The sequence below is a fragment of the Zea mays genome, chromosome 8 (genome assembly GCF_902167145.1).
Source record: "Zea mays cultivar B73 chromosome 8, Zm-B73-REFERENCE-NAM-5.0, whole genome shotgun sequence".
Taxonomy (NCBI): Eukaryota; Viridiplantae; Streptophyta; class Magnoliopsida; order Poales; family Poaceae; genus Zea; species Zea mays.
The window spans coordinates 166,169,860-166,193,601 of record NC_050103.1 but is presented as its reverse complement, the minus strand read 5'-3'; the positions used below and the strand labels follow the sequence as shown (position 1 = coordinate 166,193,601).

Sequence of the window (23,742 nt, the reverse complement as noted above, 5' to 3'; positions counted from 1 at the left end):
AAAGGAAAGCAGGTGAAAAAAAAAGGAGGGGCTCGCACGAGAGACGTGGTCCACCTGCCCACCGGGCGCCTACTGGGGGCGGTTGTTGTTGGTATATTTGCGGTGGCCGGGGACGGGTCAGCACCGCCTTCTTCTCACCAGCCCCTCTCGCCTCACGAAAAGGCGCAGGCCAAGGCCAAGGCCAAGCCGCCCCCTCCCTCCTCTCCTCTCCTCTCCTCTCCTTTCCTCTCCACTCTCTGGCAGCCAAAGGCGAGGCCGAGATCCTGCGCGCGGAGGATGCCTTCCAGGTCCATGAGCCGGCTGTCCGTCGAGTCCGCCTCGGGCAGCGGCGGCGGCGGCTGCCGGGAGGCCGAGCCGGTGCTCTGCGCGCCTCGGCCGCGCAGGGCCCAGCAGCAGCTGGTCCACGTCCACCCCCGCGGCGCCGACCTCATCCTCGGCCCGCCGCCCTTCCTTCTCAACGAGGTACCCACCACCACCGCCCTTGTGCCTGGAACCGAGAAAGCAATCTTGTCTCCAAGCTCTCCCCCGCTCACAACACAAACACGTTCTTTTCTCGCAGAGCAGCGAGGAGGGTCGGTGCAGCTGGGCGGCGTTCGGCGGCGGGTCGCCGCCGGCGCGCGCGGGCAACCCGCTGGTGCACGACCCCAGCTTCCTGCTGAGCCAGCGCCACCCCGCGGCGGACCCGCCGCTGGAGCTCGGCTTCTTCGACCACCTGATCCGCACCAGCAGCTACGTTCACCGGCCGACGCCGACGACGTCGTATACCAGCACCAGCAGCAGCGGCAGTAGCAGCAAGAGTAGTTTTGGCCCGTCGTCGTTCGCGCCCGCCGTGAGGATCCAGGGGTTCGACGTCGCCGCGTGCCGGAGCTCCCACAGCGGCGGCGGCGGCGCGGGCGGCCGCGTTCTGTCCGCCGCCCGCGCGTGAGCTAGCGGTCGAGCTCCATGGTGTGGAGGGGCAGGAAATCAAAGAGGGAGGAGGAAGAACCTTGTGTACAGATTATCTGTCTGATGAGTCGTGTTCGTGTCCGCTGTACTAATTGTGAACACCACCACGTAGCATAGCATAGCATATAGCATAGCATATCAAAGACAACTAGGTCGGTCGGACGGTCAGCGCTCGTGTTCTTGTAGCAGTCGAGCTAGCGACTAGGCTACCGCGCGCCATGTAACGTACGGTCCTGCAAACAATACTGCACGTATAAAGATGGAAACCGTGTACATACCTATACATGTTCGTACGTTCGATCGATCCATCGATCGAGACGCTGGATGCTCGGTGGCAAGGATAGAGTGATGGCGCGGTTCGATTCTGGGAAGAAGAGAGGAAGGACATGGTGCGTGCCGTGGTAGGCGGCGGGCGGAGCAAGCAAAGTGGTAGTTGGGTCTCTCCTTCGTCGTTGGTTCCGCTTCCGTCCTAGACTCTTCTGTCTCCTGGCCCCAGACGCGGACTTGCCGGGACTGAGAGTGAGATCTCCTCGTTCCTGACCGCCGCGCCACGACCAAGTGTGGAGGAGAGACAAGGAGAGACAGAGAGAGAGAGAGAGAAGCGTGGCAGCCACGTCGCGTGGGGGGGGGAGACGGAACGAAGCCCAACCGCAGCCAGCGCCCTCGTTCGTCTTCCCCGGCCGATCGTGAGGGGAGAGACCCAGCGACAGCCGACAGCGAAGAGGCCGGGAGTCAGTCAGTGCTCGTGCCGAACCGAGGCGGCAAGGTAAATAAAAGGGGGTGACGATGACGTGACGGCCGCTTGTCTTGCCCTCGCTTCTTCTCCTTACCGTGAGTATATACTGTGTACATATACTATACAACGTGTTCGCTTAGTTTTATCCACCTGTTGAGGTCCCGAGGTCCACTCTCAGTCGGCTGAACCTTAAGAGCCTAGGCGCGTACAATGAATGTTTTAAGTTGTATCATACAATCTCTTAGCTATCTTTTATACTTGGAAAAAAACCGAACTGATGTCTCAGGATTGTAGGATTGTACATGCACTAACAAGACATCAACATAAGATCCGAAGACGAACCGTTCAAGGATTCAAAGGTTGGCCCGAGGTGTCAACAGCTAGCTACTCCTACGATTAGTCTGGCCAGGCCTACATAATATACGGTATACAATTCAAATCTTGTCGCTGATGACTCCAGCTCCAGATCCAAAAGGCAGCAATAAATAAATAAATAAAGGCGGCGACCTTGTGTTTGGTGATTGTACGTGTTTGTGCTTGTCTGTCCCACTCGCTGTTCTGATGCATGCACCGCGCTCCCTGTCCCCCGGATTCCTGTCGCTGTCGGACCCCCATTTTCCTCCTTTTGTTTTTAGTTTCTTTTCTTTTGCAATTTAATTAATTGCGGTATATTTAGCTGGTACTACATGGTTGACGCTATCCTCCGGACCTAACTGCCACCGTGCTACGATCTCTTCGTCACCTGCGATCTCCTTTGGTGATAAAAGCGAGTGCCATCACTTGAGAACGTGCGTGGCCTTGCCAGGGTAGGAATAGGATAGCCGACTTGGATCACCCAAGCTATAAGCTAGCTAGCAAGCAACTGGTCCCCGTCACCGTTGAACCGGCCGCTACCCGTCTCGTTGCGTTTCCAAAATGATACATCCTGCGGGAACTGGTTCTGGTTGCGGATGTAGCGCGTTAGCAATGCGGAAATTAGAGATGGCAATGGGTAAATACTCACCAGGTATTACTACCTCATACTCATACCTACGACAAAAAAAATAACCCCACCGGGTCACCCATATACACTGGTGGGTATGAATTTACCCCCATACCCATATCCACAAAAAATAAACATCTATCAAAATATTATATTATACAAATATCAAGTATATCCATCTAAATACCATTACAAAATTTCTAGCATCATTTAACCGTCCATTCAACACACATTGGGTGAATTACATGTTTCATTACATGGTCATTAAACTGTCGTTAAGCCTTCTATGATATAATGGCCTAAAAGGTTATTAAATAGTAAAAAAGATGGATGACTGAAGTCTAAGTTCATGCTTGAGCTAAGTTTATATTAGGTATTTTATACCCACGAGTTAACGGGTATGGGTGAAGGTGGAACGTTCTAATACCCGTTTACCCATTGGGTGAAGATTTTTGCCCAATAACAGACCCACGGGTAGAATATTTAGCCCGCATACATACCATAATGGAGTAAATACCCATTGGATATCGGGTCGCGGGTACCCATTGCCATCTCTAGCGGAAATACTGCTGTTTTCCATGTTACAACGTCACACGCACGATCGACTTTGCCTCAACTGTGCAGTGCATGTAATAATAAATAAAGAAACGCCGCTCGAAACAAATACATATAACAAACACTATTCACGTGTCCCGTGGATTGCTACGATTTTTATACGTAGAATATATAATAAATCTTTTGTTTTTAATAGCACAAAATATATATTTTCTATTGATTAGGTGGGTGTGAATATGCAGCCAACAACCAAGGTTCAAACATTCAGTTATAGATAATTTTACCTTATTTTTTACATAAACTCTTCTATTATAGTAGCAGAGAAAAGATTATAGGAGTGTGTGGGTTGATTCCTAAATAAATGCAGGGTATTTTTTTTGAAAAATATTGACGCGGGACGACTGTTGGAACTGATGATTTAATATAGTAGAGATAAAACAATAGAAACAAAAAAGGTCTGATCTACCACTATTTTTTCGGAATGCCGGTGCAATACACTTAGATCATCTTCAACAAGCCGTATAAATGTGCATAGAAAATACCGTTTTACACGGTAGATTACACGATTTGAAGAGTGGTTTTTTAAATAAGGGGTGAGATAAAAAGTCTGCTAGAAATAGCCTTACTTATAGTACGTCATCCATTTTTTTAGAAAAAAATAGAACTTTATACTGGTATTGTATCTACAAAATGATAGAGCATCAGAATGTCCAGTTAATGAGCTACACAAAGGGCATGTGGTCAAGAAAGAGTCAATCACAGCTCAGATGATCTGCCCCTTCTACTGCCACCACCTTCTAACGCGCGTGGAATCGCCACGTGGCGCGACGGAAGGACAGGAGCGATCCCCCATTCGGCCATTCCCATCTCAAAGCGGAAACGAAATGGAATCGCTTTGCACAAGGGGAAAGAACAAAGCGAAGCGAGGAATGTTGAGCCCACTTGTATAAAAGACAATAAAGACGCATCCTTTCCTTGAGAATTCCACTAGCAGATGCAGCATAAATAATCTCATGGTGTGGGTGAATGGTGACACTGATAAGAAGATGATCCAGATATACTGAGAAGTTTGAAAAATCATGATGCTTTCTTATTGCCACGCCTACAGGATTAAAACACTGGTCTTTTTCAAAGCGTCTTCTACGAATTTTTATCGGGCGGATTCCCGCAGGAGCTGTTCTTCTATATGTCAAGTCAATATCATACAGAATCGGGAATTCAGATCATTATGTTGCCTTTAAACTTTCTTCAAAGGCAACAAAAGTCTCATACATGTCGTGCCAAGATTCTATGATTTGGAGGAACGGAAGTTCAAGTAGTAAATGTTGCTCTTAAAGAGAAATCTGTAAAGCACTGTCACCATTGATTTTTTTTTGGTTTGATAACATATGCAGGAGATATGTATATCTCTGTATTAGAATGGTAGAATGGTTTTCGACGATAAAAATATTTTCTTCGTTCTTTTTTATTTATCGCTGTTTAGTTTAAAAATGAACTAGTCGGCGACAAATATTTGAGAATGGAGGTAGTATTAGAACGAGAAGCATGTTTTTTTTTCAATACAACACGATTACACAAGCTACCAAGGCATTTGCTAGAGACAAAGAACTCAAGACTCCCCCTGCTTCCAGATGATCAGCCATGTGACCAGCAGGACACAGGGAACCCGCTCACTGTGATCAGTGTGTCGGCGTCTCGAGACCGGGGGTCCCTCAGGCCGACGAGTGAGTGTGCCGCGTGCCCCAGCCCAGATGGGTCGAGCGCGTGGGCGAGCGCGAAGGGGGAAGCGAGGTGGCCGGAGACGGGTGTGAGAGAGGTGGAAATCCCGCGGCCTTCGTGTTCGTCCCGCGCCCAGGTCGGGTGCGCTTGCAGTAGGGGGTTACAAGCGTCCACGCGGGTGAGGGAAGCGAGCGGCCCCAAGAGAGCGCCTGCCCCGTCCTCGTCCCCGCGCGGCCAACCTTCTCTAAGAAGGCCCTGGTCCTTCCTTTTATAGGCGTAAGGAGAGGATCCAGGTGTACAATGGGGGTGTAGCAGAGTGCTACGTGTCTAGCGGGGGGAGAGCTAGCGCCCTAAGTACATGCCAATGTGGCAGCCGGAGAGATCTTGGCACCCTGCTGGTGTGATGTCGTGGCTGTCGGAGGAGCAACGGAGCCTGGCGGAGGGACAGCTGTCGGAGCGGTTGAGTCCTTGCTGACGTCCCCCTGCTTCCGTAAGGGAGCTGAGAGCCGCCGTCATCACAGGGCTAGCGGGGCGCCATCATTGCCTATCTGGCGGAGCTAGCCAGATGGAACACCGGTCTTGTTCTCTGTGGCCCGAGTCGGCTCGGGGTAGGGTGATGATGGCGCTTCCTGTTGACGTGGCGGGCCTGTGCCCTAGGTCGGGCGACGTGGAGGCTCCTCGAAGCCGGGGTCGAGTCTGTCTTCCATGGCCGAGGCCGAGCCCGAGCCCCTGGGTCGGGCGAGGCGGAGGTCGTTCGGCAGAGGCCAGGGCGGAGTCTGAGCCCTGGGGTCGGGCGAAGCGGAGTTCGTCGTCTTCTGGGGCTGAGCCCGAGTCCGAGCCCTGGGTCGGGCGGAGCGGAGTTCGCCGTCTTCCGGGGCCTTAGCCCGAGTCCGAGCCCTGGGTCGGGCGGAGCGGAGTTCGCCGTCTTCTGGGGCCTTAGCCCGAGTCCGAGCCCTGGGTCGGGCGGAGCGGAGTTCGCCGTCTTCCGGGGCCTTAGCCCGAGTCCGAGCCCTGGGTCGGGCGGAGCGGAGTTCGCCGTCTTCCGGGGCCTTAGCCCGAGTCCGAGCCCTGGGTCGGGCGGAGCGGAGTTCGCCGTCTTCCGGGGCCTTAGCCCGTGTCCGAGCCCTGGGTCGGGCGGAGCGGAGTTCGCCGTCTTCCGGGGCCTTAGCCCGAGTCCGAGCCCTGGGTCGGGCGAAGCGGAGTTCGCCGTCTTCCGGGGCTTAGCCCGAGTCCGAGCCCTGGGTCGGGCGGAGCGGAGTTCACCGTCTTCCGGGGCTTTAGCCCGAGTCCGAGCCCTGGGTCGGGCGGAGCGGAGTTTCATATGGCGCCTTTGGCAAGGCCTGACTGCCTGTCAGTCTCACTCTGTCAGGTGGCACTGCAGTCGGAGTGGCGCAGGCGGCGCTGTCCTTCTGTCAGACCGGTCAGTGGAGCAGCGAAGTGACGGCGGTCACTCCGGCTCTGCCGGGGGGCGCGCGTCAGGATAAAGGTGTCAGGCTACCTTTGCGTTAAATGCTCCTGTGACTCGGTCGGTCGGCGCGGCGATTTAGTCAGGGTTGCTTCTTAGCGAAGGCAAGGCCTCGGGCGAGCCGGAGATGTGTCCGCCGTTAAAAGGGGGGCCTCGGGCGAGACGGAAACCCCTCGGGGTCGGCTGCCCTTGCCCGAGGCTAGGCTCGGGCGAGGCGTGATCGAGTCGCTCGTATGGACTGATCCCTGACTTAATCGCACCCATCAGGCCTCTGCAGCTTTATGCTGATGGGGGTTACCAGCTGAGAATTAGGCGTCTTGAGGGTACCCCTAATTATGGTCCCCGACAGTAGCCCCCGAGCCTCGAAGGGAGTGTTAGCACTCGCTTGGAGGCTTTCGTCGCACTTTTTTGCAAGGGGACCAGCCTTTCTCGGTTGCATTTTGTTCCGGTGGGTGCGCGCGAGCGCACCCGCCGGGTGTAGCCCCCTAGGCCTCGGAGGAGTGGTTTCACTCCTTCGAGGTCTTAATGCCTTGCGTAATGCTTCGGCTGGTCTGGTTGTTCCCTCATGCGAGCAGGCCGTAGCCCGGGTGCACGGTCGGGGCCCAAGTTCTCGGGCTGGTATGTTGACGCTGTCAACAGTTCGGCCGGAGCCGGGTTTGCGAGAGCAGCCCCCGAGCCTCCGCACAGGGCGAGAGGGCGATCAGGGACAGACTCGGCTTTTTTACATACGCCCCTACGTCGCCTTTCCGCAAGGAGGAGGGGGGGAGAGCGCCATGTTACCCTCGATGGGCACCGAACATGGTGTCTCCGGTGAGCTGCAAGCGGGTAATCCGAGTGGACGTCCGTGCCCCGTTCGTTGGGGGTAGGCTAGGGGCCCAGAGGCACGCCCAAAAGTACCTGCGGGTGATCTGCCGGACCCGGTCCCCTGGCGACGGGGTCCGAGGGCTCGATGCCTCCCTCCGGTGGGATTCCGTTACAAGATCGCTCCCACTGGTCTCGGAAATGTCCTAGGGTACCTCGGGAGCGCAGCCCGAGCCTTGGTTATGTATCGAACGTACCCCTGGTCATCCCTCGCTCGGCGTCTATGGCGACTGTGAACCCTTCGGGGGCCAGCCTTCGAACCCCTGATCAGTAATGGGCGCGGAGCCCGAGTAGCCTGAGGCGGCCGTGGAACCCTTCGGGGGGCCGGTCTTCGAACCTCTGACCAGTAGTGGGTGTCGGGCCCACGCGATCTGAGGCGGCTGTTGAACCCTTCGGGGGGCCAGCCTTCGAACCTCTGATCAGTAAGGAGGCTCGGAGCCTGGTTCCTTCACGGGGAAGGATCCCTTTCGGGGTATCCCCCTTTCCCGGTCCCTGTCGCAAGAGATAGAGAAAAGAGGAAAAAGGGAAAAAGGATACGAAACCGAACGACGCGGCGTACCTTTTTTTGGCGCGGTTGTTTCGGCGAAGGCGAAGCGTCGCCCGCTGCTCCTGCCAGAAACGCCGCCTGTCCAGCCGCGGAGTTAATGCGACGGGGCGAGTAGTTGGCGGGGCAGCCGTTGCGCGTGCGCGAGCCGTTCGAGGAACGGCCGTTTCGCTTCGCGTTTTTGAATCCCGCGTCCGGTCCGGGCGGAACGTTGGAACCGTCTTCACCTTGGTCTTTATATACCCTGGAGAGGGTCCGGTGACGGTTCTTTGCTCCGCTTCCTGCCTGCCCCTTAGGTTTTCGCAACCCGAGAGATCTAGCCAGAGAAGAGAGAACCGCCCTTCCTGCCCTTCGCGGCGCCATCCCCTTTAGCTTGGTGATGGCTGAGCGGGTGACCATCATTCCGCCGCGTGATCCATGGCCCCTTTCCACGGTGACGGCGAGCGACCTGGAAGATCTGGTCGGCGAGGGTTCGCTCTGTCCCCTCATCTATAAGCAGCGACCGGAATGGATTCCTCCCGCGGGTGAAGCCGCTCCGTCCCCACCGCCGGGGTACATCGTGAGCTTTGTCTCCTTCCACGAGCGGGGATTCGGCGTGCCGGCGGGCCGCTTCATGCGGGCGATCCTGTACCACTATGGGGTGGAGTTGCATAACCTCACCCCTAACTCCATCTCGCAGGCCGCCATCTTCGTTGCGGTGTGTGAGGGGTACTTGGGGATCGCCCCCCATTGGGATTTGTGGACCCATTTCTTTTGCGCGGAGCTTTTCGCCTCGCCGACGGGGGAGAGGAAAGTCCGTGCAGCGGTGCGGGCCTGAACACGTATGTAATTACGACACGGAGCCGCGTTTTTTCCTCATTTTTGAGCGCTAAGACTCGTCTGTTGATTATCTGAACCGCTTCACCAAGCATGAGTCGCCCCGTGTCAAGGTGACGAGTGAGGTATCCGTATCCCGGAGGCGTAGGAGTCCCTCGGCTCGGTCGACCTTGCTGTCCGAGGCTCCTCTAGCTTAGTTAAAGAAACCCCTCGGCCGCTCTTCGACGAGCCGAGGCCGGGGGTAGCGATATCAGTATGAACAGAGGCGGAGTTGGCTCGAAAATGAAACCTGGTTGGCCGGAGCCTAGCCGGGTTGTCCGTCGGCGGGACCAATGCCGGAGTTGATCAGCCGAGGCCTCGGACCGGGCTGGCGCCCTTGGAAGATGGTTGGCCGAGGCCCCAGGGGTAACCGGCCGAGCCGCCTGCTCGGGCCGGATTCCCGGAGAAGTCCCTGGCAGCGATTGCCCGGGCGTGGTGATGACGTCGTCCTTCGGAGCGGAGATCCTCGGACCGCGTCGCCGTCCGAGGCTAGGTCGGGCCTCGCCGAAGGTGTCGTCGATGCCGAGGGTGTTGATGCCCCCTTCCAGCGTCAAGACCCGAGCCTGCAGGGTCAAAGTGTCTTGTAGCGTGTGCCTTCCGTAGCCGCCGAGGCCAGAACACACACCCTCGCTGCGTTGTAAAGCTGCGTCTCTTTTCCTCTTGTTTCGAGTATCTGGACTTTTTGTCGGTAACAGGGATGTTTGTGCGAGCGAGAGTTGCTTCTCGCGGAAGGTGATGAGTGAGGTATCCGTATCCCGGAGGCGTGGGAGTCCCTCGGCTCGGTCGGCCTTGCCGCTTACGCGTACTTTCACCCGTCCAGGAGGCCCTGTCACCGACTCGGTCAAGAAGGCTCGAAGGATCGCTTCGGCAGAAGGGCTTCCGAACGTAAAGACTTGTTCGATCCGCGGAGCCACTTTATCCGAACGCGAGTTACTTATCGCAGAAGGTGATGAGTGAGGTATCCGTATCCCGGAGGCGTAGGAGTCCCTCGGCTCGGTCAGCCTTGGCTGCTTACGTGTACTCCGTCGTTTCCAGGACCCACATTTCGAAGTAGTCAAAAAGCACGAAAGATATTCTGGCAAAAGAGATCTTTTTTCGAGGAAAATTTTGACGCAGAGGGGGTTTCCCCCCTTTTAGCCCCGAGGGAGGGTTGGGCTTTGCCGAGGCGAGGCCGACCCTTCCTTGTTGACTAAACTTTGCGTGGGTGCGAGGTATATGAACAACTTGGAAACATCTTAAGGGTAGAAGCGACGTAGCTGTTGGATGTTCCAAGCGTTGCCGTAGACCTTGCCTTGACTGTTGGCCAGCTTGTACGTTCCGGGCTTCAGAACTTTGGCGATGACAAATGGCCCCTCCCAGGGGGGCGTGAGCTTGTGCCTCCCTCGGGTGTCTTGCCGCAGTCGAAGTACCAGGTCGCCCACCTGGAGGTCCCGGGGTCGGACCCCTCGGGCGTGGTAGCGTCGCAGGGACTGCTGATACCGCGCCGAGTGTAGTAAGGCCCTGTCCCGAGCCTCTTCCAGCTGGTCCAGCGAGTCTTCTCGGCTAGCTTGGTTGCTTTGATCGTCGTAGGCCCTCGTCCTCGGGGAGCCGTATTCCAGGTCAGTGGGCAAGACGGCCTCGGCCCCGTAGACCAGGAAGAACGGCGTGAAACCTGTGGCTCGGCTCGGCGTTGTCCTCAGGCTCCAGACCATCGAGGGAAGTTCCTTCATCCATCACTTGCCGAACTTGTTGAGGTCGTTGTAAATCCGAGGCTTGAGCCCTTGTAGAATCATGTCGTTGGCACGCTCTACTTGCCCATTCGTCATGGGATGAGCCACGGCGGCCCAGTCCACCCGGATGTGGTGATCCTCGCAAAAATCCAAGAATTTTCTGCCGGTGAACTGGGTGCCGTTGTCGGTGATGATGGAGTTTGGGACCCCGAAGCGATGGATGATGTTGGTGAAGAACGCCACCGCCTGCTCGGACCTGATGCTGTTCAGGGGTCGGACCTCGATCCACTTGGAGAATTTGTCGATGGCGACCAGCAGGTGCGTGTAGCCCCCGGGCGCCTTCTGCAAGGGGCCGACGAGGTCCAGACCCCACACAGCGAAGGGCCAGGTGATGGGTATCGTCTGAAGAGCCTGAGCGGGTAGGTGGGTCTGCTTCGCATAGAATTGACACCCTTCGCAGGTGCGGACAATTCTAGTAGCGTCGGCCACCGCCGTTGGCCAGTAGAAGCCTTGCCAGAAAGCATTCCCGACGAGGGCTCGAGGCGCTGCGTGATGGCCGCAAGCCCCCGAGTGTATCTCTTGCAGGAGTTCCTGACCTTCGGCGATGGAGATGCATCGCTGGAGGGTGCCCGAGGGACTGCGGTGGTAGAGCTCCTGCTCATCGCCCAGCAAGACGAATGACTTAGCGCGTCGCGCTACCCGCCGAGCCTCGGCTTGGTCGAGGGGTAGCTCTCCTTGGCGGAGATATTGCAGGTACGGGGTCTGCCAATCTCGATCAGGCGTGGCCCCGCTCCGCTCCTCCTCGATGTGCAGCGCCTCGCCCTCGGGGGCCGAGGGTACCTCGGGCTGAACCGAGGACGCCTCAGGCTGGACCAAGGATGCCTCGGGCTGGACCGAGGGTGCCTCGGGCTCGGGCGTGTCGTTGATCTTGACGGAGGGCTGATGCAGATCCCGGGAGAAGACGTCCGGGGGAACCGTTGTTCGCCCCGAGACTATTTTTGCCAGCTCGTCCGCAGTCTCGTTGTAGCGCCGAGCGATGTGGTTAAGCTCGAGCCCGTAGAACTTGTCTTCCAGGCGCCGAACCTCATCGCAGTAGGCCTCCATCTTCGGGTCGCGACAGTGGGAGTTCTTCATGACTTGGTCGATGACGAGCTGCGAGTCGCCGCGAGCGTCGAGGCGTCGGACCCCTAGCTCGATGGCGATTCACAATCCGTTGATCAGAGCTTCGTACTCAGCCACATTGTTGGATGCCGGGAAATGGAGGCGTAGCACGTAGCGTAGGTGTTTCCCGAGGGGCGAGATGAAGAGCAGGCCCGCGCCGGCTCCCGTCTTCATCAGCGACCCGTCGAAAAACATGGTCCAGAGCTCCGGTTGGATCGGAGCCGTCGGCAGCTGGGTGTCGACCCATTCGGCTACGAAGTCCGCCAATACCTGGGACTTGATGGCCTTCCGAGGCGCGAACGAGATGGTCTCGCCCATGATTTCCACCGCCCACTTTGCGATCCTGCCCGAGGCCTCTCGGCACTGGATGATCTCCCCCAGGGGGAAGGATGACACCACAGTTACCGGGTGAGACTCGAAGTAGTGTCGCAACTTCCGCCTCGTCAGGATCACTGCGTACAACAGCTTTTGTACTTGTGGGTAGCGGATCTTGGTTTCGGACAGTACCTCGCTGACGAAGTAAACTGGCCTCAGAACGGGCAATGCATGCCCCTCTTCTTGCCTCTCGACCACAATCGCGGCGCTAACCACCTGAGTGGTCGCGGCGACGTAGACCAAGAGGGCTTCTCCATCAGCTGGGGGTACCAAGATAGGCGCCTTGGTGAGGAGCGTCTTCAGGTCCCCGAGAGCTTTCTCGGCCTCAGGGGTCCAAGTGAAGCACTCGGCCTTCCTTAAGAGGCGGTACAGAGGCAGACCTCTTTCGCCGAGGCGTGAGATGAACCGGCTCAGGGCCGCGAGACATCCCATGACCCTCTGTACACCTTTTAAGTCCTTGATGGGCCCCATGTTGGTGATGGCTGCGATCTTCTCCGGGTTGGCTTCGATGCCCCGCTCGGAGACAATGAACCCCAAGAGCATGCCTCGGGGCACCCCGAAGACACACTTCTCGGGATTGAGCTTGACGCCTTTCGCTTTGAGACATCGGAATGTCACTTCAAGGTCGGAGAGGAGGTTGGAAGCCTTCCTTGTCTTGACTACAATGTCATCGACGTAGGCCTCGACTGTGCGACCGATGTGTTCACCGAACACATGGTTCATGCACCGCTGGTACGTCGCGCCCGCATTCCTCAAACCGAACGGCATGGTGACATAGCAGTACATGCCGAAGGGCGTGATGAAAGAAGTCGCGAGCTGGTCGGACTCTTTCATCCGGATTTGGTGATACCCTGAGTAGGCATCGAGGAAGGACAGGGTTTCGCACCCAGTAGTGGAATCCACGATTTGATCGATGCGAGGTAGAGGGTAGGGAACCTTCGGACATGCTTTGTTGAGACCAATGTAGTCTACACACATCCGCCATTTCCCCCCTTTCTTTCTCACAAGCACAGGGTTGGCAAGCCATTCGGGATGGAATACCTCTTTGATGAACCCTGCTGCCATTAGCTTGTGGATCTCCTCGCCTATCACTCTGCGCTTCTCCTCGTCGAATCGGCGCAGAGGCTGCCTGACGGGTCGGACTCCGGCCCGAATATCCAGCGAGTGCTCGGCGACATCCCTCGGTATGCCGGGCATGTCCGAGGGACTCCACGCAAAGACGTCGGCGTTTGCGCGGAGAAAGTCGACGAGCACTGCTTCCTATTTGGGGTCGAGCCCGGAACCGATCCGGATCTGCTTGGAGGTGTCGCCACTGGGGTCGAGAGGGACGGCCTTAACCGTCTCCGCTGGCTCAAAGTTGCCGGCATGTCGCTTCACGTCCGACACCTCTTTGGAGAGGTTCTCCAGGTCGGCGATGAGGGCCTCGGACTCGGCGAGGGCCTCGGCGTACTCCACGCACTCCACGTCGCATTCGAACACGTGTTTGTATGTGGGGCCGACGGTGATGACCCCGTTGGGGCCCGGCATCTTGAGCTTCAGGTAGGTGTAGTTGGGGACGGCCATGAACTTCGCGTAGCATGGCCTCCCCAGCACCGCGTGGTAGGTTCCTCGGAACCTGACCACCTCGAACGTCAAAATCTCCCTTCGGAAGTTGGAGGGCGTTCCAAAACAGACGGGAAGGTCGAGCCGTCCGAGGGGCTGGACGCGCTTCCCAGGAATGATCCCGTGGAAGGGCGCAGCGCCTGCTCGGACGGAGGACAGATCGACGCGCAGGAGCCTGAGGGTCTCGGCGTAGATGATGTTGAGGCAGCTGCCCCCATCCATCAGGACCTTGGTGAGCCTGACGTCGCCGACGATGGGGTCGACGACGAGCGGGTATTTCCCCGGGCTCGACACGTGGTCGGGGTGGTCAGCTTGGTCGAAGGTGATGGGCTTGTCGGACCAGTCCAGGTAGACTGGCGCCGCCACCTTCACCGAGCAGACCTCCCGGCGCTCTTGCTTGCGATGCCGAGCCGAGGCATTCGCCGCATGCCCTCCGTAGATCATGAAGCAGTCGCGGACCTCAGGGAACTCTCCTGCTTGGTGATCTTCCCTTTTGTCGTCGTCGCGGGCCCTGTCACCCTCTGCGGGTGGCCCGGCCTTGTGGAAGTGGCGCCGAAGCATGACGCACTCCTCGAGGGTGTGCTTGACGGGCCCCTGATGGTAGGGGCACGGCTCCTTGAGCATCTTGTCGAAGAGGTTAGCACCTCCGGGGTGCTTCCGAGGGTTCTTGTACTCGGCGGCGGCGACAAGGTCCGCGTCGGCGGCGTCGCGTTTCGCTTGCGACTTCTTCTTGCCTTTCTTCTTGGCGCCGCGCAGAGTAGACGCCTCGGGAGCCTCTTCTGACGGGCGGCCCTGGGGCTGCTTGTCCTTTCGGAAGATGGCCTCGACCGCCTCCTGGCCAGAGGCGAACTTGGTGGCGATGTCCATCAGCTCGCTCGCCCTGGTGGGGGTCTTGCGACCCAACTTGCTCACCAGGTCGCGGCAGGTGGTGCCGGCAAGGAACGCGCCGATGACATCTGAGTCGGTGATGTTGGGCAGCTCGGTGCGCTGCTTCGAGAATCGCCGGATGTAGTCCCGAAGAGACTCTCCCGGTTGTTGCCGGCAGCTTCGGAGGTCCCAGGAATTCCCGGGGCGCACGTACGTGCCCTGGAAATTGTCGGCGAAGGCTTGGACCAAATCATCCCAGTTGGAGATCTGCCCCGGAGGCAGGTGCTCCAACCAGGCGCGAGCGGTGTCGGAGAGGAACAGGGGGAGGTTGCGGATGATGAGGTTGTCGTCGTCCGTTCCACCCAGTTGGCAGGCCAGGCGGTAGTCTGCGAGCCACAGTTCCGGTCTTGTTTCCCCCGAGTACTTTGTGATAGTAGTCGGGGGTCGGAACCGGGCCGGGAACGGCGCCCGTCGGATGGCCCGACTGAAGGCCTGCGGACCGGGTGGTTCGGGCGAGGGACTCCGATCCTCCCCGCTGTCGTAGCGTCCCCCACGCCTGGGGTGGTAGCCTCGGCGCACCCTTTCGTCGAGGTGAGCCCGACGGTCGCGACGATGGTGCTCGTTGCCGAGGTGGCCCGGGGCCGCAGGCGCGGTGTTGCGCGTGCGCCCGGTGTAGACCGAGGCTTCCCGCATGAATCGGGAAGTCACGGCATGAGGTTCCGAGGGGTATCCCTGCCTTCGGGAGGCAGAGCTCTCAGCCCGTTGGGCTGCAGCGCCTTCCAGAAGATTCTTGAGCTCTCCTTGGATTCGCCGACCCTCGGTGGTTGATGACTCCGGCATCGCGCGGAGGAGCATCGCCGCGGCTGCCAGGTTCTGACCGACCTCGCTGGATGCGGGTGGCGGCCTGACCCTGACGTCGTTGGCGACGCGGTGCTGGAAACCCTGGGGCAGGTGACGTATTTCTCCGGCCAGGGGCTGACCCGCCCATACCTGCCCGACGTCCCGGCGGATCGACTCGAGCGCTCATGCTCCCTCGTCGAGCCTGACCTGCGCCCCGCGGACTTGCTCGAGCTGTGGGTCGTGACCCCCCGCCGGGACGGGGACCACAGCTAGCTCCCGCGGGATGTCGGCGCGAGGCACCGGCCTAGGGAGATCACCGTCCTCCGGCATGCCGAGGTGGTTGCCTTTGGAGGGATCCCCAAACTCGACGTGGAAACATTCGCGGCTCGGGCCGCAGTCCTCGTCGTCAAGGCTGCGGCTACCGTCGGAACAGTCGGAGAGGCAGTAGTCACATGCGGTCATAAAGTCCCGCATGGCACTGGGGTTGCCAAATCCAGAGAAATCCCGACAGATGCTGGGATCGTCATCTTTCTCGGACCCAGAGGGTCCGTAGGTCGAGACGTCCGTCAATCGGTCCCAAGGCGACCGCATACGAAACCCCAGAGGGGTTGCACTCGCCTCAACGAGAGCGCCCGCCAAAGCGAGGTCGCTAGGCGGGTTGAGGCCGAGTCAAAATGACGTAGGATGGGAATCAGTCAGTACCTTTTGGTCGACGAGGAGCGACATAGTCACGTCGGGGACTGATTGCGCCGTCGTCTTAGGTACGAGGGCGACGTCCTGCAGGCCCTCCGCGAGCGCGCTGGCGTCGTCCACTTGCTCGGGATTGACGTGTCGCGGGGGGACGGCGCTCGCCTTCGTCTCAAACGCGAGGTCGACGCCCGACGCGCCCCCCGTTGGGGCACTGGGGACGTCGATTCGGTCGACAGCCGACGAAGCGCGACCTCCCGCTTGGCCTTGGTTGCCCCGCCTCCTCCTCCGTTGGCGGGGGAGAGGACGGGGCGAGCTCGAATGTCGTTCTTCCACCATGCGGGGAAGATGTCGTCGATTCCGCCGCCGGCGGGCGGGTTGTCGGCCGCCATTGTCGTCGTCGCGCGGCGGTGGAAGGAGTATCATGTCGTAGCTGCCGTCGAGGGACATGAACTCAAGACTCCCGAAACGGAGCACCGTCCCGGGTTGGAGAGGTTGTTGGAGACTGCCCATCTGGAGCTTGACGGGAAACTGCTCGTCAACACGCAGCGTGCCCCTACCTGGCGCGCCAACTGTCGGCGTCTCGAGACCGGGGGGTCCCTCAGGCCGACGAGTGAGTGTGCCGCGTGCCCCAGCCCAGATGGGTCGAGCGCGTGGGCGAGCGCGAAGGGGGGAAGCGAGGTGGCCGGAGACGGGCGTGAGAGAGGTGGAAATCCCGCGGCCTTCGTGTTCGTCCCGCGCCCAGGTCGGGTGCGCTTGCAGTAGGCCCCAAGAGAGCGCCTGCCCCGTCCTCGTCTCCGCGCGGCCAACCTTCTCTAAGAAGGCCCTGGTCCTTCCTTTTATAGGCGTAAGGAGAGGATCCAGGTGTACAATGGGGGTGTAGCAGAGTGCTACGTGTCTAGCGGGGGGAGAGCTAGCGCCCTAAGTACATGCCAATGTGGCAGCCGGAGAGATCTTGGCACCCTGCTGGTGTGATGTCGTGGCTATCGGAGGAGCAACGGAGCCTGGCGGAGGGACAGCTGTCGGAGCGGTTGAGTCCTTGCTGACGCCCCCCTGCTTCCGTAAGGGAGCTGAGAGCCGCCGTCGTCACAGGGCTAGCGGGGCGCCATCATTGCCTATCTGGCGGAGCTAGCCAGATGGAACACCGGTCTTGTTCTCTGTGGCCCGAGTCGGCTCGGGGTAGGGTGATGATGGCGCTTCCTGTTGACGTGGCGGGCCTGTGCCCTAGGTCGGGCGACGTGGAGGCTCCTCGAAGCCGGGGTCGAGTCTGTCTTCCATGGCCGAGGTCGAGCCCGAGCCCCTGGGTCGGGCGAGGCGGAGGTCGTTCGGCAGAGGCCAGGGCGGAGTCCGAGCCCTGGGGTCGGGCGAAGCGGAGTTCGTCGTCTTCTGGGGCTGAGCCCGAGTCCGAGCCCTGGGTCGGGCGGAGCGGAGTTCGCCGTCTTCCGGGGCCTTAGCCCGAGTCCGAGCCCTGGGTCGGGCGGAGCGGAGTTCGCCGTCTTCTGGGGCCTTAGCCCGAGTCCGAGCCCTGGGTCGGGCGGAGCGGAGTTCGCCGTCTTCCGGGGCCTTAGCCCGAGTCCGAGCCCTGGGTCGGGCGGAGCGGAGTTCGCCGTCTTCCGGGGCCTTAGCCCGTGTCCGAGCCCTGGGTCGGGCGGAGCGGAGTTCGCCGTCTTCCGGGGCCGTAGCCCGTGTCCGAGCCCTGGGTCGGGCGGAGCGGAGTTCGCCGTCTTCCGGGGCCTTAGCCCGAGTCCGAGCCCTGGGTCGGGCGGAGCGGAGTTCGCCGTCTTCCGGGGCTTAGCCCGAGTCCGAGCCCTGGGTCGGGCGGAGCGGAGTTCGCCGTCTTCCGGGGCTTTAGCCCGAGTCCGAGCCCTGGGTCGGGCGGAGCGGAGTTTCCTATGGCGCCTTTGGCAAGGCCTGACTGCCTGTCAGTCTCACTCTGTCAGGTGGCACTGCAGTCGGAGTGGCGCAGGCGGCGCTGTCCTTCTGTCAGACCGGTCAGTGGAGCGGCGAAGTGACGGCGGTCACTCCGGCTCTGCCGGGGGGCGCGCGTCAAGATAAAGGTGTCAGGCTACCTTTGCGTTAAATGCTCCTGCGACTCGGTCAGTCGGCGCGGCGATTTAGTCAGGGTTGCTTCTTAGCGAAGGCAAGGCCTCGGGCGAGCCGGAGATGTGTCCGCCGTTAAAAGGGGGGCCTCGGGCGAGACGGAAACCCCTCGGGGTCGGCTGCCCTTACCCGAGGCTAGGCTCGGGCGAGGCGTGATCGAGTCGCTTGTATGGACTGATCCCTGACTTAATCGCACCCATCAGGCCTCTGCAGCTTTATGCTGATGGGGGTTACCAGCTGAGAATTAGGCGTCTTGAGGGTACCCCTAATTATGGTCTCCGACACAATGATCAACGAAAGACTGGGAATTCTATTTTTTTTAGAAGGTGTAACGCATGTGTTTCATTAAGAGAAGTAGGAAGGAAAACAACTGAGTCAAAGAAGCAAAGACAGAAAGAAGCACACGAGTTGGTGCTACATTAGATTAGAGCAATTCCAAGAGACTAACCAAATTATTTTGTAAAGATAAATTTAGCAATTGTTAGAAGAAAGACGTCTTCAATAGACTCTATGATTCTTTAAATTTAGTGGCTCTCGGTTCATACATCTTCGCTCTCTATTTTTAGATAGTATGTTTCACTCTCTATATAAAGCTCTGAATTTATAGAGTTTGTTGGACACTTGGACTAATCTATTCCATTTTTTTATAAAATCTATTTTAGAATAGCTAAACGTAAATTTGGGTAATCTTTTTCGAACTAAAAAATTTTACGAGCGTTCAAACTGGAACTAACGGTACATTAAAACAGTAAAAGGCTGAGGCCCAATAAACCCCTCAGGAAATGGGCCGCCCACTGGACCAGCTAAATTACCTAACTTGATCATGTGGACTTCTTTTTTTGGATTTTGTTCGTGTTAAGTAACCCTAGTTAAGGTTATGTGGGCAAATACCGGCTTTGCCCCTGAGGGGTCTCACATCTCTATATAAGGAACTTGTACACCTCCTCATAATACAGAGAAGAGAAAGAGGCCAGAGGCCCAACCCTACATCGTGTCTATTGTGTTTTCTCTGTCGTACTAATGGGAAGGGAGACGGGTACTCTACAGCTTCTTGCGCCTCTACTACTAACAAGAGGGAAGGGAGCGGATCTAGTGATCCGTGGTGACGTAGTTCTTAACACGTTATCAGCACGCTCTACCTCGACGTTGCTGCGGTATCAGATCTGCATCAATTCTCCATCACGCCGGCAGGTCCTCCGGCTGTGCCGAACTGTCCTACGCGACAGGTTGCAATTCCCTTGTATTCGACTGGTATGCTTCAATTAGATCTATTGTTCTTAATCTGCTGTCGTGCGCGACGAACTTACCACGTCCGTCAAGCCATGCGCCTGGCCCGCTACCAGCATCAGCACACATGCAGCAGGCGTGGGGACCACATGTCGCTCTCACCACGTCACATAGCACTATGAGATGCAGCGCTCATCACGCACATCAATATGCACTAGAACATGAGGCGCCCTTACGGGCGTCCTATCGGGACAACATATTTCAACTAATAAAGGCATTATGTTCATGTGTTTCAGATAAACAGTAGGAAACATAGTTTACCTAGTAGATTGCTATTCTATCTAGCTGTGTGATGCTGGTGCCTGGCCAAGCACTGTTGTCAGCTAATTAGATGAAGAGAAGCAAGACATAATGAGAACACAATGAGAACATAATAAAGTTGTTCCAGGGCCTGACATGATTTGAAATTTAAGCATGTAAAAAACATTTAATAATATGAGGCAAGCAAAACATGTAAAAACGTGAGAATCAAGCTCCTGGGCTGAACGGAAGCAAAGAAAATAAAGAGCAAAGGTGGGTAGAGAGAAGACAGGTTTGCAACACTGATGCCTAATCATGATCACCATTGGCCCATAGAATAAACTCGTATACTATCTATCCTGCACTTGTCTTGGTCCAGTCCTTCAAGTTCTTGTTGCACCATGCAACCATCACCTGTTACTGTAATTTAGTAGTAAAATGCACATCCATATAACAATAATATAGTTTCATACTTACACACCAAAGCAACACTATTTTCTAGTATGATTTTAGCCAACCAAAATAACATGCCTTCCAATGTAGATGGCCTTAGTCTATCCTAATTTCACAAGCATTTCAATTTAGAGGGAAAATATTATTACACATCAAAATGCAGAGTAGTATCACATATTGTTAAATACCTAGAACAAGTCTTGGAATGTTTTTGCATATAATAGGCTCCCCGAACATAGTGCCTAAAAATAACAAGCAAAAAAAGAAGTTTCAACAGCCAAACTATGAGTACATGATAGTGGAACGACCTACAGCCAATACTGATGACGTGAAGGTAGACTTTTTATTTAAACATGCATGTAAATTGTAATGGTAAGTAGGACACACTATTCTGACTCCTAAGACACCGTAAATATTTTTGCCTGAATATGATTTTGTTCCAGTAGTGTTCTTTGCCAAAAATGGGGATGTTGGGGCAAGCAAAACCCTTGGCTGTACATAGTGTGGTGAGAGGTATCAGTGCTATGATTCAAAGGCATTTTTTCTATCGTTGGCATACATTAAGTTGCTAGTTACCACCATATGGAATTCAGTGAGAGACATAGTCATGCTGACCACTTCCTTTACCTCCCTACTGACCAGAAAATAACGAAAGAAAAGATAATTTCGTACATGGTGATGATTTGCTCATAAACCTCTTATGTGTAAAAAAGGGCAGAATGATGCTAGATTTTCCATCTAGCAAAAGAACTCACCTTCTCAAGAGACCAATTCACATGTCTATCTCTGTAGATAAGATTTATTTGTATGTTGATTACCCATTGAACTAAGGCCTATAGTCCTTTTTATGTCTTCTAATTTACATTCCTGTGATGTTGTGGTGATGTAGAACAAGCTACCTCTTATGAAAGAATTGAGTACACCTGATGGCAGAACCGCACCAGCTGACCCTACCGCCACCACTTAGTAATTGTTCTCCTATTAATACCATTTTTCTATTGTTGCTTGCTTTTTTTCCATGTACTCTCTAATAGTTTAATTGAATGTAAATTTATAATCATAACATATAAAGCGATCAGCAATGTGCATTTAATTCTTTTGTTACTATTTATCGCTATGTTCCCTACCAAACACATTATTTTTGTAACCTTTTTTACTCAAAGCACAATCAAAGTAGCGACGAAAATCATAGTACTCCGGTCTTGTATATAAGCAAATGTGCAAGAAGCGGACATGCACATTGCAAATAAGCTTTTGTGGTCCATTTGGCCAGGGTATTTAACAGGCTCCTTCGAAACTAAACATAAAAAATACCAAATTCAAGGATCATTTACTAAACAACACTTTCTATGGCAGAAGAAAGCACTTTAGACATGCAATTAGCATACAAAATGAATTGCGTGAGTCACAGGAAGGAACTGACACCCTACCGTTGCAGCACACAGACACAAACAGAATGAACCAAGGGAACTTTTTTTATTTCTTCTTTTTGCATAGAATTCATGCAGCCATCCTTTTTTGGAAATTCACAATTATAAATTACCTGTGTCCACAAGGCTGATCAGCTCAAAGCAGATGTACAGGCAAATATGCAAAAAAAATGCACCTCCCATATCAATCACAGTAGCATCTAGTATAGGATCATAGATATAAGAAAAGAGAAGCATCCTTACTGAGCAAGAGCCGAATAGCCGATCCATGCACGCCATGATTTGCATGAGTTAGTTTCTAATATACAATCAATAGATTAAACTGGGATCGAGAACAAATTAAACACACCATTTAATAACAGAGATATAATTTCCTCAATGATACTCTATGACGCCTGCCTGTGTCCTTGCGTTAGAGGCACTACTGTGTAGACCATGTTGTTGTTTTTGCACCACACCATTGGAGGAAGGTGGCTCCTTGGTGGTCTGTTTTTTTTCAAAAATAAAATAATTCACACTCAGGCCACAACAAAGATTAGTCTGCAATGTATTCTTACATGCATGTGTCGCTGAACCTGAACTGAAAGAAAAAAGATGTCATTCTATACTGACTGAAAAGGTTTCTCATTTGATTGTTCTTCCTTTATCTCTTCTTATTTTGACCTGAAGTTTATATGTTGCCTCAATCTACTATCAAATTTAAACATAGGGAACATATGACTAATATAAGCAACTGAACAAGAGATGGAGGTGCTCGAGGGCTCTACAAGTCTGAAATATTTGCAACGTCATCTTCTCAATCGGCGATGAGGCCAAGATCTCGTGGATGGGCATGATTTGCACCATTGCTAAGTACACCTGTTGACAAATATTAAAGTGTGATAAAAAAACTTCAGTAATTATGAAATTTGAAATTATACTATTTCCGGTACATAGGAATTAGAGTCTAGTTTTGAGTGCAATCTAAGGGAGAGAAGAGGACCTACAAGTCACCTTCGCATCGTGGAAGAGAGGAGCCCTGCTGTAGGAGAGGCGTCAGAATAAGCACCGATCTATGACTTGAAAGTTGAAACCAGGCGCAGACGGTGGCCTAAAATCAGACCAGCATGCCACAACAGCTAACATACGCACCTGTCAACTGTATCTCCGTATTTGGTGTTGGATCCGGTGCCGTCATCGTTGGAGCAGGTGGAGGCCTGCCTCTTGCGATGGGACTCACAGGCGAGGGTGGCCTCAGCGACCATCACATCGAGGAGGACAGACTCGTCGTCCCACCCGGAGACGGCGGTCATGTGCCTTGCTTCCTCTCTAGGGACAACGCGATGGGGCGACGACGGATGGGAGAGCCAAGCCTTTTATGGATCCATGCGAATCGACGGCGAAGCGTTTCTGGCGACGCCGCCGAGATGGAGGCGGTGGATGCGAAAGGATCGGAGAGAAGTAGGTAGCACAGGAGAGGGGCAAGGAAAAGCGGAACTCACGCTCATACAAAGCTATATTACATAAAAAAGTCGGATCCGAAGAAAGCTGTGAGCCGCGACGTGTCGCACGCGCACCGGCCGAAGCACCGTGGAGTGCGGAGAGGCGCCCAAATGAGGTCAGGTTTTAATCTATACTACTTATTAAGGCTCTAAAGGTAGCCTGCCTTTTTTCGTTCTGCCATCCGTGAATCTGTACCGTTCGCTTCATCAGGCAGGCTATCCGACCGTGCTCCCTCCGCCCCCTCCCCCTCCCTCGTCCCAGCCATCCCTGCCTTTGGCAACCACCCCGCCCCCATCCATCGCCGTGCAGGCACCGCCCCGCCCCCATCCATTCCATGTGCCGGCGCTGTCTCCTACTCGTCCTCCTCCGCATCGCTGAGATCCGCGCGGTGGCGGCCTTCGAGTACGCCCTCCTCACTGTCTCCGACCCGGCAATTGAAGCTGAGTCTGCCACCACCTCGCTCGTCCCCGAATCCGCGACCACCTACGTCTCCTACCTCGTCACCAGCGTCCGCCGCGTCGACCTCGACCAGCACCGCCATTCCATGCGTCCACAGGTATGCCATGCCCCCGCCTACCCTGCACCGCCGCGATAGCCTGCAAGCGCGTCGTCCTCCTCGCGCGCGATTTGCGCCCCCCGCCCCAGCGCAGATCTCACCTACCTTCTAGCCGACATTTTCCTCCTCCTTCGTTGACCCGCCCTCCTGATGTCACCCGCGCCGGCGTCGTCTCCTCCCCATGCTCCGTCTCCTCGCCCTCCTCTGCGTCCGGCGCTGTCTCCTACCCGTCCTCCTCCGCATCGCCGAGATCCGCGCGGTGGCGGCCTCCGAGTACGCCCTCCTCACTGT

General features: G+C 55.9%; 2 protein-coding genes across 6 annotated transcripts; one reads left to right on the top strand and one right to left on the bottom strand.

The window, feature by feature from the left end:
• Positions 1 to 148: 148 nt before the first annotated feature.
• On the top strand, positions 149 to 1,201 carry LOC100502467 (uncharacterized). Its single transcript, NM_001151696.2, has 2 exons — positions 149 to 462; positions 560 to 1,201. Exons 1-2 carry the CDS (start codon positions 277 to 279, stop codon positions 923 to 925), a joined length of 552 nt encoding a protein of 183 aa, NP_001145168.2. The 5' UTR covers positions 149 to 276; the 3' UTR covers positions 926 to 1,201.
• An 18,539-nt stretch (positions 1,202 to 19,740) lies between these two features.
• On the bottom strand, positions 19,741 to 22,885 carry LOC103636323 (uncharacterized). Of its 5 annotated transcripts, none has more exons than XR_004852197.1 (4): positions 22,545 to 22,858; positions 22,407 to 22,431; positions 20,172 to 22,271; positions 19,741 to 19,950 (listed from the first exon to the last, which is right to left on the bottom strand). XR_004852197.1 is itself a non-coding variant. In XM_020542797.2 (4 exons), the coding sequence occupies exons 1-4, from the start codon at positions 22,703 to 22,705 to the stop codon at positions 21,835 to 21,837; spliced, it is 342 nt and encodes a 113-aa protein (XP_020398386.1). In that variant the 5' UTR covers positions 22,706 to 22,858; the 3' UTR covers positions 21,409 to 21,834. The 5 variants fall into 5 exon arrangements, 2 of the variants coding, with proteins under 2 accessions (XP_020398386.1, XP_020398387.1); XR_002264326.1 differs by lacking the exon at positions 19,741 to 19,950 and having other exon boundaries at positions 21,409 to 21,899; positions 22,181 to 22,271; positions 22,400 to 22,431; positions 22,545 to 22,875; XM_020542797.2 differs by lacking the exon at positions 19,741 to 19,950 and having other exon boundaries at positions 21,409 to 21,899; positions 22,181 to 22,271.
• Positions 22,886 to 23,742: the final 857 nt, after the last annotated feature.

What these genes read in the sequence shown, in the direction of transcription:
- LOC100502467 (NM_001151696.2), top strand. Translation starts at nt 277, where the DNA reads ATGCCTTCCAGGTCCATGAGCCGGCTGTCCGTCGAGTCCGCCTCGGGC. An exon ending in CGCCCTTCCTTCTCAACGAG is followed by an intron (nt 463 to 559) that starts GTACCCACCACC and finishes CTTTTCTCGCAG; the next exon opens with AGCAGCGAGGAGGGTCGGTG.
- LOC103636323 (XM_020542797.2), bottom strand. Translation starts at nt 22,705, where the DNA reads ATGACCGCCGTCTCCGGGTGGGACGACGAGTCTGTCCTCCTCGATGTG. An exon ending in TACGGAGATACAGTTGACAG is followed by an intron (nt 22,432 to 22,544) that starts GTGCGTATGTTA and finishes CTCCTACAGCAG; the next exon opens with GGCTCCTCTCTTCCACGATG. An exon ending in CTCTCTTCCACGATGCGAAG is followed by an intron (nt 22,272 to 22,406) that starts GTGACTTGTAGG and finishes ATTTGTCAACAG; the next exon opens with GTGTACTTAGCAATGGTGCA.